This window comes from Pezoporus occidentalis, unplaced genomic scaffold (assembly GCF_034315485.1).
Source record: "Pezoporus occidentalis ecotype Australia unplaced genomic scaffold, CSIRO_AGI_Poc_V1 ctg19, whole genome shotgun sequence".
Lineage (NCBI taxonomy): Eukaryota > Metazoa > Chordata > Aves > Psittaciformes > Psittacidae > Pezoporus > Pezoporus occidentalis.
In genome coordinates, this window is record NW_026913748.1 from 3524056 (window position 1) to 3536575 (window position 12520).

The 12520-nt window shown below is 40.6% G+C and overlaps 1 protein-coding gene across 5 annotated transcripts in view; it reads left to right on the forward strand.

The window, feature by feature from the left end:
- Nucleotides 1–12520, forward strand: part of DGKI (diacylglycerol kinase iota) — a 206078-nt gene that overhangs the window by 70651 nt on the left and 122907 nt on the right. For all 5 annotated transcript variants that reach the window (XM_062616484.1, XM_062616481.1, XM_062616478.1 and 2 more), the window contains exon 2: nt 6634–6742. In XM_062616484.1, the coding sequence (XP_062472468.1) occupies nt 6634–6742 (109 nt within the window). The remainder of the gene's footprint in view (nt 1–6633; nt 6743–12520) is intronic.

Sequence of the window (12520 nt, forward strand, 5' to 3'; positions counted from 1 at the left end):
GCATTTAAGAAGCTGTAAACATCTATTCAGAACACAACTTGTGAATGCCTCTTAACATACAACCTCTTTCATGAATCTGTTTTGTCCTTTTGGGGTAGGAAAAGTAACCTACCACTCTTGCACTCAGAGTTTGAATGGACTTACTTTTACAGAATATCCCTTTTGTGTGGAGAACACAGAAACGAAAGTGAGCTGCGGTTTTAATTCAGAAAAGACAACATCATGAGATAAAGACTCTTCCTCTGTTATCCTGATCAAACTTTCTGCAGGTCTTATACTCCTTCTGCTTTGTCTCTTATTTCCTTTCATAGAATTCTTGTGGGTTTTTTTGTGTCTACTGGATCTCTTACTTTAATCAAGGAGATGGTTGCAGAAAAGTTAGGATGCTCTTTTTGTCTTGCACCTCATCAATGCAAGCAGCTTGATGTGATAGATGCAAATGCTCCTTCCAGAACATATTTGGGGAGTTGGTGTACTGTAGTTGCCTTTCGTCTCTGGGGTTGCTGTTTGAAGTGCTTGGTAAGATTATTAGTAGAAATTTGTTTCATTGTCTTCAAGTTTGTCTCTAGTGGATATAAGCTGCATATTAGGTACAGGAGGGCTAGGCTTGAGGCTGAAAGCAAAGCTGGACAGAGCTGCATAGAGCTGCATTGTTTCATGGAGGTGTACCAGTTTCCATGCAGCTTTTATCAGATGGGGCTGTGTGGCGAGGGGTTGAGAGGGAGGGAGCAAAGGTCTGTTGGGGTCTTACAGATGTTGATGTTGGGTGGCTGGGAAGCTACCTAGATCTTTGGTTTTCCATACCCTGGTTCCTTGGGCAGCAGGCAATGACACACACATAAGTGAGTATTTCACAAGGAGTTGAGGTTCTTTTAGTGCTAATTGAGTTTCTTGCATCAGTGTTCACTGCTGAGGGTGACCGAGAGTGTCTAAGGCTGAGCTGCTATTTGCGTAGATGAACCCAAGGAAAATGGGAAGGTTAATGTAAAAAGCTAAAGACCACATTGACAAAAGGGCCAATATCTAATCACTAGGATTTGATTTTGTTAAGTATCCTGATGGAACTCAAACTAATTTGCTGAAAGGGCTTTATAATAGCTCCCTTAAACCAGCTCCAGTCTAGAAGGGGTGGGGTAGTCACATGGGGGCTCACAGAGTGCTGATGGGGTAACCCAGCAGCAATTTTTAATCAGAGAAACTGGTAGAGCTGCTGCTAAGATGCAGGATTAGCAAATGAACATCTGAACGTGATGTGCTGGAGGAGAGCCAGCACAGCTTTTCCTAAGGAAGTCAGGTCTTGTGAGTCTTGCAGAAATTGCTGACAGGCATGAGACCCATGAACCGGGATGGTCTGGCTGAAGGGGAGCACATGTGGGCTTTCAGAAAGCTTCCAGTGAGGCAGGAAAAAAGCTTTTGGCACAGAAACTAGGGCTAAAAGGGATGATGTCCACGTGGTTAAACTGAGGATCTGTGATGCAGACAGCACTGCTTATAGAGAGCAAAGTGTGAGGGGGAAAAGCTTGCTGCTGTTCTGCACAATTAATCAGGGAAAATTTGCAGAAGGATCTTATGATGCTGAATGGCTGCAGCAAATTGCAGTTGAAATGTGGGATTGATGAAGGCAAAATAATGCACAGAAGGGAAAAAAAGCTTAAAAGTTTGGGCTTCATATTGCCATTTAGGATTCAGGAAAGGGATCTTTGGATAATTACTAGTACTTCTATGAAATGATTAGTGCTCATAGTGATAAAAAGGCAAATAAAGGGCTCTGAGGGAGGGGAAAAAGATAACAATAGAGATAGTACAATGACATCACTGGTAAACCTCTGGAATACTTGTTCTGATTCTGGCAGTCCTACCTCAAAAAAAGATATAATTGAGCTAGAAAACATTGACAAAGATAGAGCAGCTTCAGTATCAGCGAACGACAACACAGTCTAGGATGCTTCCACTTCAGAGGGGAAGGTGAATGGAGGGGTATATGAATAGATTCATAAAATCACAGAAGGTGTAGAGAGTCAAGTGATTACTTGCTGTTCTGCACAATATGATGCACCAATTGAATTATCAGGCAGAATTTTAAAAACAGACAGAAGTAAGTACTTTACACTGGCCTTAATTAAATTGAGGAGCTCATTACATAGGCTACTGTGGAGACCAAGAGAATAAATGGGTTCAGGGAAAGACCAACACATTCCTAGAGTAAAGAACCATTACAGCCTATTAAGCACAAAGGTCTGGAAGCAGCCTCCAGCTCAGGAAGTCCTTAAACTACCAATTACTGGAAGCTGGGACTGGAGTATATCAGGGGGAGGATCACTTACTTTGTGCCAGTGCTTCTCTAAACACCTGCTACTTGCTGTTGTCAGAGATGGGATGCTAGACTAGAAAAATTATTTGATTTGACTGAAGTTGTTTTATTTTATACAGAATGAAAAAATTTGGGAATCTTGGTGTTGCAGTGAAATAGTCCTTGGCCTGTGGTCAGCTTGAGAGGAGAATATTACATACTCAGAAGGCAAGCTGGGAACAGCAGGTTGCAGGAGCACTGCTCAGTCAGCAGAGATGCGTGGGGAAAACTTAAATAATGCCTGAGTTTAGCCAGTACATTTTGTTTGTGACTCTCATAAGCACCAAACAGTGGGAGTGAAAACCACCTCCAAGCAAACTTGGAGACATAGAAATTGTTCATGTATTGTCTGGCCTTATACAGGGATTTTCAAGTTGTGGTTGACAAAGCTGAAAGCTGGCAGGTGTAGGGTTTATCTGCATTGGATATTCAAAGAAGAGCAGAGCTATTGTAACTTAAACGTTGGTATAGAAATGGCTGTCGTTTTCTGGGAAATATCTGGATTAACTTTGAGAAAAGACTTACAGAAATCTCTCTCCTGGCAGATATCCTAGCCATAGGATCTGTAGGAGCCAGTCTCTGTGTTTTTATGATCTTTCAACCTTGCAGCTGAAAGGCTACCCCAATGGTAAATTATGCCCCTATGGAAAGAAGGGAAATAACTCCAGCCTGGAAAGGTGGCTACTCCAACAATTGTACTGACTGAAATGACACTCAGATCTGTTAACTATGCACAGCACTAGCTTACTCTCTCTTTTCCAAATAGATTTTCCTAATGTTTAAATAAGCTTCACACTATTGACTAATTGTCTTTTGTTGTCTTTGAGGATTCAGGCATAACTATTCAGTCTAAAGAAATCATTGGAGGATTTTTACATGCCTGAGGTGGAAGAAAAGGCTTAGTAAAGCCAAAGCCTGGGATATAAACTCAAATCCCCCCTTATAAAACATGTATCCTTTGATCTAATAAGTAGGTTGAGTCTCGCCTGACTTTTCAGCAAAATGAAATTGTAATGCTTTTTTTTTAAAAAAAAAAAGAAATAAGAAAAAAGAAACATGTTAGACTTGAATATCTTGAATATCTGCTTGCTTTTGGTTCCCAAGACAGGGAACTACTCTAAATTTTCTTAATGAGATCAACTGTGGAATTAGTATCAGATCTTTTTGTTTCTTGTATATTTAATGGCATACACTTCTCTGTGCACCCATGCTCATTCACAGTGGTGGTGTGTCAGCTAAGTTGATAATAACATCTACTAAAAATTACTGGATATGAAGAAGTAATTACCAAAATACAGCTCATTACTTGTCATGTAATGTTTATTTGTCGATTGCTACACCAGCAAGCTGGCTGTTGTGCCCATATTAACAAAGTTGTGGATTTGTAGCCTCAAGAATGGAACATATCATGAAAGCAGTTTCACTTTTTATGGCTGTCTTCTATCTGGAGAACAGCGATTGCTTCTGCTTCTATGGGAAAGGCTGTCTGTCAAGCCTGTGTTTTCATTCATGCACTCAGAGCAGTGGAGATGAAATTGCTGGGAAAGATAAGTAAAAGCCACTGGTGTTACCTTGCTGTTGGAAAAGTGCCAGGTGGTGTAATCTGCTAGTTAAAGTAATATGAGATATGATCTCCTGGATACTCGGCATCTGTTCTGTTATCAGATTTGCGCTACCTTCCCTTCCCCCTATTTTCCCCTGTCTCATCTGCCTTGCACTTATTAGAAGGCCATGTGTTTGCTCTTTAGCCTGACCTCCTTTTTTTTTTTTTAATGGGAAAGGCTTCTGCAGTGCACACAGTGTGTTTTGACACTGTCTCTCTTTGCTCAGAGACAAAGTTCTGATAAGAAGCTGTGTAAAAGTAGACATTTTTAGCTTGTCCCTGGGTCTAAGGGTCACCTCCGGCTGGTCCATGCAAATTTGCAATCCCTGAGGTAATTTTAAGGCTTTTACTTTAAAACAAACGTGAAAAAAAGGGCATTATTGTCGTGTCTGTGTTTCAGACAAAGCCATAAATCCAGCTTGGCATGCAGAGAAAGGGCAGGCTGTTGGCACAAAACACTGCCAAGTCTCCCCCAAAAGGCTCATCAGCCTCAGCTTGCTTTTGAAGGGACGTGGGCCAAGTCTTAGGTTCTGCTGCAGGAGGCTTGCACATCTCCAGTATGACTTGAAATTGCATCCAAGGCTTGATGCTGAGATGTCTGTAGCTGTACATAAGGCATATTTACCTTTTAAGTCTCTGCTGAATTTTCCTTCCAGCTGGAGAAGCCTTGTCTGAAGACTAGTCAGATGAATTTGGTCTTAGGAGTACTCATCGTTAGACTTTGCTTTAGTAAATTTGCTTAGTGAATGCATGCAACTTTACAGGCTGTATTGCTTGACAAGTAATAGGCTGTAAGCTACATTGGCTGAAAATGTTGGCATTTCTCATCAAATAATAAACTGCTAACTCTTTATTACTCAACCACCTTTGCTTAAGAACTGCTGTGCACAAAGTGGGTTCTACCTTACTCTATTACGACAGCAGGACTAGGTAGGTTTATTGCTGTCAGTGATGCAGGGTGAAAAATGTGATACTGCCCCATTTCCATTAAAAAACATGAATACACACAGAATGTGCTCTTGTGCTGAGGAAAAACTAATAACTAAATTGATATCCAAAACAGGATGAAAGAAAACTGCCAATTTTCTGGAAAAATATAGGTATAAAAAAATTGTAGTTTCTTACAGTTTATTTCTTTAAGGTCTTAATCCTGTCATTGAGATGTGTAGCTTATGTTGTACTGACATATATGGCATAAAATCTTTCTTGCTAAATTGTTCGCTTCTCATATATCACCAAGTAATGCAAGTCTTTTCCTTGGGCTCCTTCCCTCTAAAAAGTTTTTGTCAGATGCAAAATGTTATGGAAAAAAAGCCTTAATGTCAGTGTCTTGCCCACATTAAGTGGAAAGGGGGCATTAGATGATCAGAGGCTTATGTTAATGTTCTGAGTCGTTCATGCTACCCACAGGAAAGGGAATGTAAGAGATTCTGATTCGGCCCACTCGATTTTTCCAGACATGCACTGTGAGCAGTGAGGCTTCCAAGCTCCTTTACTGTGGATAAATATTGCACTGTATATTTTCAGGACAATGAAAAGATTTATTTAGCATATGGCTGACCTGGATTGTCATCACTGGCTCAATTGACCTTTATTGCCTTGGGACAGTGGTAAGATTAGGAGATGCTATAAATAGCTGTCGCACTGTGGGAGTGGTATCACAAAAATGCACTTTACACAAACAGACCGTCATTTTGCTTTGTGGGGGATGTGTGTATCTGGCTTTCAAAAGGAGATCTCTCCTTCAGATGTTTTTGTCCTCTTCTGCATCATTGCAGCTGAAACTGTGAAATTGCTTCAGCCACCACCATCAGGTGCTAAAATATGCAACACAATAATGTTATGAAGCTTTATGAAACCTATTGTCCAAGTGCAGCTGAGCTTTATATCAGCAGTGTACTGTGCTTCTGTCTAGTGGTTCACTGTTTCAGGCGGATACAGCAGGACAGCTTGCCTCTAGGGAAACAGGCCGTGTTTCCCTCATCACTCATGTGGCTCCAGGAGGGTCCCTGGTCACCATCTGTGAACTGTGGGAGGCCATATCTGTGCCTCAAGAGCTGTTAGAATGACTTTGGACCAAAAATAATTGAAATACAAGTGGAAAGAAGCTGTAATACCTTGAGGGCTGCTGTTATGATCAAATAAGGTCTTAACTTCCTGACTACATAGTGTCCCCATATCCTGTTGTAGTCGGACACTGAATGCACGACTTTTCCCAGCCTATAAACTAAGTAAAGGCAACAGATGTTGCTCTCTTCATATAAACTCATATTTCATTCCTACAATAAAGGCTATTTGGAATTATGTATAGATTGATTCAGCAGGTTCAGCTGGTAAGTAAGGAATAGGTGTAACTAATGAGGACTCCACTGAAACTGGCAGACAGAACCATATGGAGTCCACTGGATTTGATATTTCAGCTTAGTGCCAGATGAGTAACCGATCTTCATTAAACAGTAATTTTCAGTGATCAGGTTACTTTATTCTTTTCCTAAACTGCTTTAGCTGGGGATGTCATTCAAGCACCATTTCGCCCAAGCTGAAATTAGATGCTGTACTGGCTCTTCTGATTTCTGGAGAAGGGTGGTGTGGATAATTATGTTGGGTAATTATACTGGATATGCACTCTATTTATTTGTTTGTTTGTTTTTGTTTTGGTTTGTTTTTTTTTAATATGCAGGAAAGCAATTTCCAGGTCAGGCCTCCAGCACTTGGCTCCTGTGCATTCTGTCAACATCGCAGTCTCCAATGGACCTGTGAAGGAACCAAGGGCAGCCTTAGAGTGGACTGTAGGTATTTCGTTTTTTGGCAGTTAATTTGAGCAGTATCTCTCACTAGCGCTGTCTCCATCTTTAAATCAACATAAGACATTGTATTGCTACGAGAATTAGTGCTGGTCATTAGGAGCATGCTTCTATTATGAAATGAAGCACAAGGGAGAGATGGAAATTTGCAGAAACTTGAGCAGTGCAGGACAGCTGTTCAGTTTTTCAAGCTCGGGAGCTGTCTTCTTACATTTGATCACTGCCTTCTTGCCATCCAAAGAGGGACTGATTTTAGCACAGCAGGGTTTTTAACCTCTGCTTGATGAGCCAGAATTTAAGGCTGAAGACCCAGGTAGAGTTGACTGGGTCTGTAGAGTAGGTAATAGAAATATTTGCTCACAATACTTTGTAGGCAGGGCTAGATATCTCCTGGGCCCAAGCTGGTTTGTAGAAAGAGATCATGTTTCCATCTCTCCCATCTTCCTTCTGTTGTGCTTCTGGACTACTATATACGGGGCCTGTTTAGAACAGAATATAATATTTCAGTTGGAAGGAACATACAGCTATTATGTAGTCTAACTGCTTGACCACTTCAGGGCTGACCAAAAGTTAAAGTACTTTGGTTAAGAGCATTGTCTAGATGTTGCTAAACACTGACAGGCTCAGGGCATTGACTGCCTCTCTAGGAAACCTGTTCCAGTGTTTAACCACTTTGTCGCTACAGAAATATTTCTTAATATAAAGTCTGAACCTCTCCTGGTACAGACTTTGAACCATTCCCATGCATCTCCCATGTGGTTATGCACTGATATGTGCTAAGAAGAGTTTGAAAGCTTACACAGAATCCTCTTGAAAGGCCAAAGTTTATAATGGGTAGCAAATGTCAATAAAGAAAAAATGTAAGTTTTAAATACAAATGTTTAAATACAAAGTTATATTTAGTAGAGTGAAAAGATGTTTAGATCAAGATGTGTTGGAGACAGACATGAAGTTTTCACGTTTAATCACTGGAAGGCAGCATTAATCAGTGCATTTTGTATCCCCATCTATGTCATCCTGCTCTTCAGTATTTCTGAGGAGGATTCTCCAAGGACCCATGATGGGAGAGCTTTCCAAAGTCTAAATAACATGAACATATACTGTCACTTGACTTTGTAGTAGAAAATGTTTCCTCACTGTTGTCTTCACAGTAATAAGTGGAATTTCCTGGCTACAGTCTCCACTGTTGCTTATTCCTTCAAGGCGATTTGCCAGTATCAGATGGTCTTGTGAATAGGACACTGATTCAGAGAGTGGGATTTCCATTCTCTACTCTGCCAACTTACCTTGTGAGTGAGCTCAAATGAATTTTTTTACCTCTTGATACCTCAGCCTCTCTCGCTGCAAAATGGAGATGAGGATTCTGATGCCTCTGAAGCCCTTTCACAATAAGAAACTGTATGCCTTTATTGTTGCTGTTGCTACTATCTGTCATCCCTGAGGTTTCTTTTTTCTAACAGCCTTACAAATGCCCAGTTTCATAACATTTTCTACACCTAATGCATGTTAACTTGTAGCTGGTTTGTCTAATTTAATGTTATCTTTTCACAGCAGGGCCATAGGAAATATATTCTCTGGAGTATGTGATGTTATAGCCAGAGGGGAATGCAGAATATGCCTTATTATAAAGGAACCACCTCAAATGCCTGTCCCTGTGATATGTTTAAGCATAGCCCCTTCTCCCACCCTCCACCATTTTAGGCATCACTCCCATGTGTTAAATGATAAACTAAGTAATTCTAGCCAAGATTTGGACTGAGATTCTAGCCCAGTACTGATTGAGCCACCTCATACCGTGCCTGTGTACCACTGGGGATCTATATATTTGTCTATATTCATGGTGCCATTTACTCCCAAGGAAAATAACCATAAGCTTTTGCACAAAGTCATCCTGTAATTTCCTTCCTAAGTACTGCCTTCTAGGTCTTGCTTTGTTTGGTGCCTACAAAAATCTTGTCAGCCACTAGGATGTTCATGTGTTGAGCTTCCTGCTGGTCAAATATATCTCATTTTGTTTGTCTGTAATGCATTTGTCTGTTGATGTCTATTTCTTGCCTTCTTCCTAAGCAGGCATTTATGGCCCATGACCACAAAACTTAAAACCCTGGTTATGTCTTTTAAAGAATCATTTGAAGACATGCAGCTTCCATTCTTGGAGTTCTGTGAAAAAAATGTGAGACTTATTTGTGCTTTGTGTTCTGTGAATGCACAGTCAGAGTTCTCTGAGTGCAAACTGGATGTTTTTCAGATGAGAACTATTATAACCGTATACCATAAATTGTATGTGTAAAAGAAAAAGAATTGTATACATCCTAACAGGAATAGAAAACTATGCATTTGAGTAGAGGCTGAAAACTGCCTTTTAGCAATATATGGAAGCAGGGTCAGACCCACCCAGAAGAATTGTAAAAGGCACTACACAATTGCATATGTATGGGGTATGGAAAGCCAGACCTCATCCAGTGTTGACAGGAATATGAAGGGCATCAAGAATGGTTTCTGTAGGCATATCAACAGCAGTAGGAACACTGCTGAATTGAGCAAGGGGTGTGGTGACAAAGAACCTGGAAAACCCAATGTGCTCAATGTTTTGGTTTTTTATTTAACCTCTTTTTTTACTGTAAGACCTGCCTTCAAGAACGCCAGGTCCCTGACATCAGTGACTGAACCAAGGAAGATTTACTTTTATAGAGGATGATTCAATTACAGAAGGCTCAGGCTCAGTCTAAACATACAGAAGTCTATGGGGCCTGATGGGATGCACACGTAAGTGCTGAGAGAGCTGGCCGGTATAATTGCAAGAGCAGTCTGTTGTCTTTGAAAGGTCATAATGATTAGAGGAGGTTCCTAAGGACTGCAAAAAGGCAAATGTTAATCCTGCCTTCAAGAACAAGGAGGAGGATCCAGGGAGCTACAGACTGATCAGCCTCACCTTCATTCCTAGGAAGGTGTTGGAGCAAATCTTTCTGGAAGCCATTTCCAAAAATATTAAGAATAAGAAAGTGATTGAGAGTAGTCAGAATGGATCTTTGGAGAGGAGATAATGTCTGACAAACCTGACCGCCTTCTATACTTAAATGACTTGCTTGGTCATTTAATGAGGGGATGAGGGAAGAGCAATGGCTGTTACGTTGACTTTTACAAGGCTTTCAAAACTATCTCCCATTACACCCTTGTAGACAAACTGATGAAGTATGGGCTAGATAAACAGACAGTAAGAAGGCCTGTGCTAGTGAGGTATTTATAATTGGTGAACGTGACTTTGCAGTGCATTATGTTCTGGGTCTTTTTAGCATTAGTCAGTAGTGTTGTTCATTTACTTTCATGGACAGTATGTGTTTATAACTGCCTAGTGATGTAGACTTCAGATAATTAACATACATTTAATATGCTAATGTGTTTTACATAGGATGAAATATTTCTCTCAGTAATGTGGATAAATGCATTTCTTTTCTATGTGAAAGGTTTGGCTTCTGTATCATCAATTCCTAAAAGCTATACTAATTTTTACACTGAAGGATATTTCCCTTCCATTAGAGTTTCTGCACGACTAAGTTTTGCAATTGGGAAGTGAGTATTCAGTTAAAGAGATCTACATTATCAGACGCTCACATGAGAAAGGAGAACCCTGTTGTATGGGTATCCTTTAGTCACATGAAAACATAGAATCATAGAATAGTTAGGGTTGGAAAGGACCTTAAGATCATCTATTTCTAACCCCCCTGCCATGGGCAGGGACACCTCACACTAGACCATGGCACCCAAGGCTCTGTCCAACCTGGTCTTAAACACCACCAGGGATGGAGCACTCACAACCCCCCTGGGCAACCTATTCCAGTGCCTCACCACCCTATCAGGAAAGAGTTTCCTCCTTATATCCAATCTAAACTTCCCCTGTTTAAGTTTTAACCCATTACCCCTTGTCCTGTCACTACAGTCCCTAATGAAGAGTCCCTCCTCAGCATCCCTATAGCCCCCTTCAGATACTGGAAGGCTGCTATGAGGTCTCCACGCAGCCTTCTCTTCTCCAGGCTGAACAGCCCCAACTTCCTCAGCCTACCTTCATACGGGAGGTGCTCCAGTCCCCTGATCATCCTCGTGGCCCTCCTCTGGACTTGTTCCAACAGTTCCATGTCCTTTTTATGTTGAGGACACCAGAACTGCACACAATACTCCAGGTGAGGTCTCACGAGAGCAGAGTAGAGGGGCAGGATCACCTCCTTCGACCTGCTGGTCACACTCCTTTTGATGTAGCTCAGGATACGGTTGGCTTTCTGGGCTGCGAGCGCACCCTAAAGCCGGCTCATGTTAATTTTCTCATTGACCAGCACCCCCAAGTCCTTCTCTGCAGGGCTACTCTGAATCTCTTCTTTGCTCAACCTGTAGCTGTGCCTGTACAGGTGCTGAGAGCTTTAGTTCCACTTAAATAACTAGTGCTGAATGCAGGCTCCATGCATACTTAAAAACTGCTGAAATTTTGTGTGCAGATCACAGGAAGCCATGGGTTCAGAATCAGCAGTCCTACCCTGCTGTTGCTTCTTCATTGAGGTTTTGTGAACTAGTATTCTTTCCAGAGAGACTGAAACAGAAAAAAGAGGGTTGTCATATTTCAAAATGGTGGCCATCTCTATTTTTTTCCCCAGTATTATAGAGGATAGAGTAATACTACAGAAGATGCCCTTCTTGAAAACAGGTATATTTTTCCCCTTAACTTCAGTCTTTTTTGTAGCAAAGCTTTTGTCAGCTGAAATAATGGTTCATGAGAACATAGGGAATCATCATCTCAGTTGATAGTGGCTGAACATTGCTCCTTTGTGAAGGCAAACATTGTTATTCTGCTTCAGCATACAGATGATATTTTAGATGACAGTAGTCTCAAGAGGTCAACAAAGAATACAGGAGTAGGCAACTGATGCAGAGATGTTGGAAAGCGTGGTGGTGGAAAAGAAAATAGCATAATAAGATAGAGAATGTGGTGAACTAGGCCTAAAAGTTACATGTCCAAAAGTAGTTCTGAAAGTTGGAGCCTATGTATCTGCAAGTTATTTTGAAATAATGATACAGTACTGCATCTGCACAATGGGGTTTGTTGTTTGTTTTTTTTATGTCCATGTATTACATTTGTAATAATTAAAGAAAAGGTGACTTCTACATGAAGAATATTCTGAAATTAAAATGTGCTAAATTGAGAATATAATTCAACAGAAAAACATTTAGGACATTGCAGCTGTTTGCAACGTAAGCATTGCAAACTCTGGAATTTCAGATTTAAGGGTAAAACACAAGCCAAACGTGAGACACACACATTTGGGGAAAAGACATCCAAACAAGCTTGTTTCTGCTTAATAGTGACATCATGAAGAAAAGGGCTAAAGGTATTTTTTGCTTACAAATATGTTTAATTAAATTTAGATTGATGAGCACTAACTTTACGCTAAAAATTTTATCACCCAAATGTATATTTGTAAGAAGATTACTCTCTCTCACTGGAGTGTTAGCAAGGGGAAAAAATTCTTAATGGCTTATTTTAGGAATCTATCTTACAATTTTTTTTTGCAGAAGGCCAGTCCTGGCCGGAGTGTTGGAATGCTTCATTCTTCCTATTACAATTGGAGTTACAACTCCTTTGAACTAGAAAGTTGGACTGACTGATGTGTTTGTTTGAATATGTGCAGCTGCTTGTCATGGCAAATTAAATTCCTTGGGTTTATCTGTATTGCTTTTGAAACCATGCAACCATGCTGACTGCAGCCTGAAGAACAG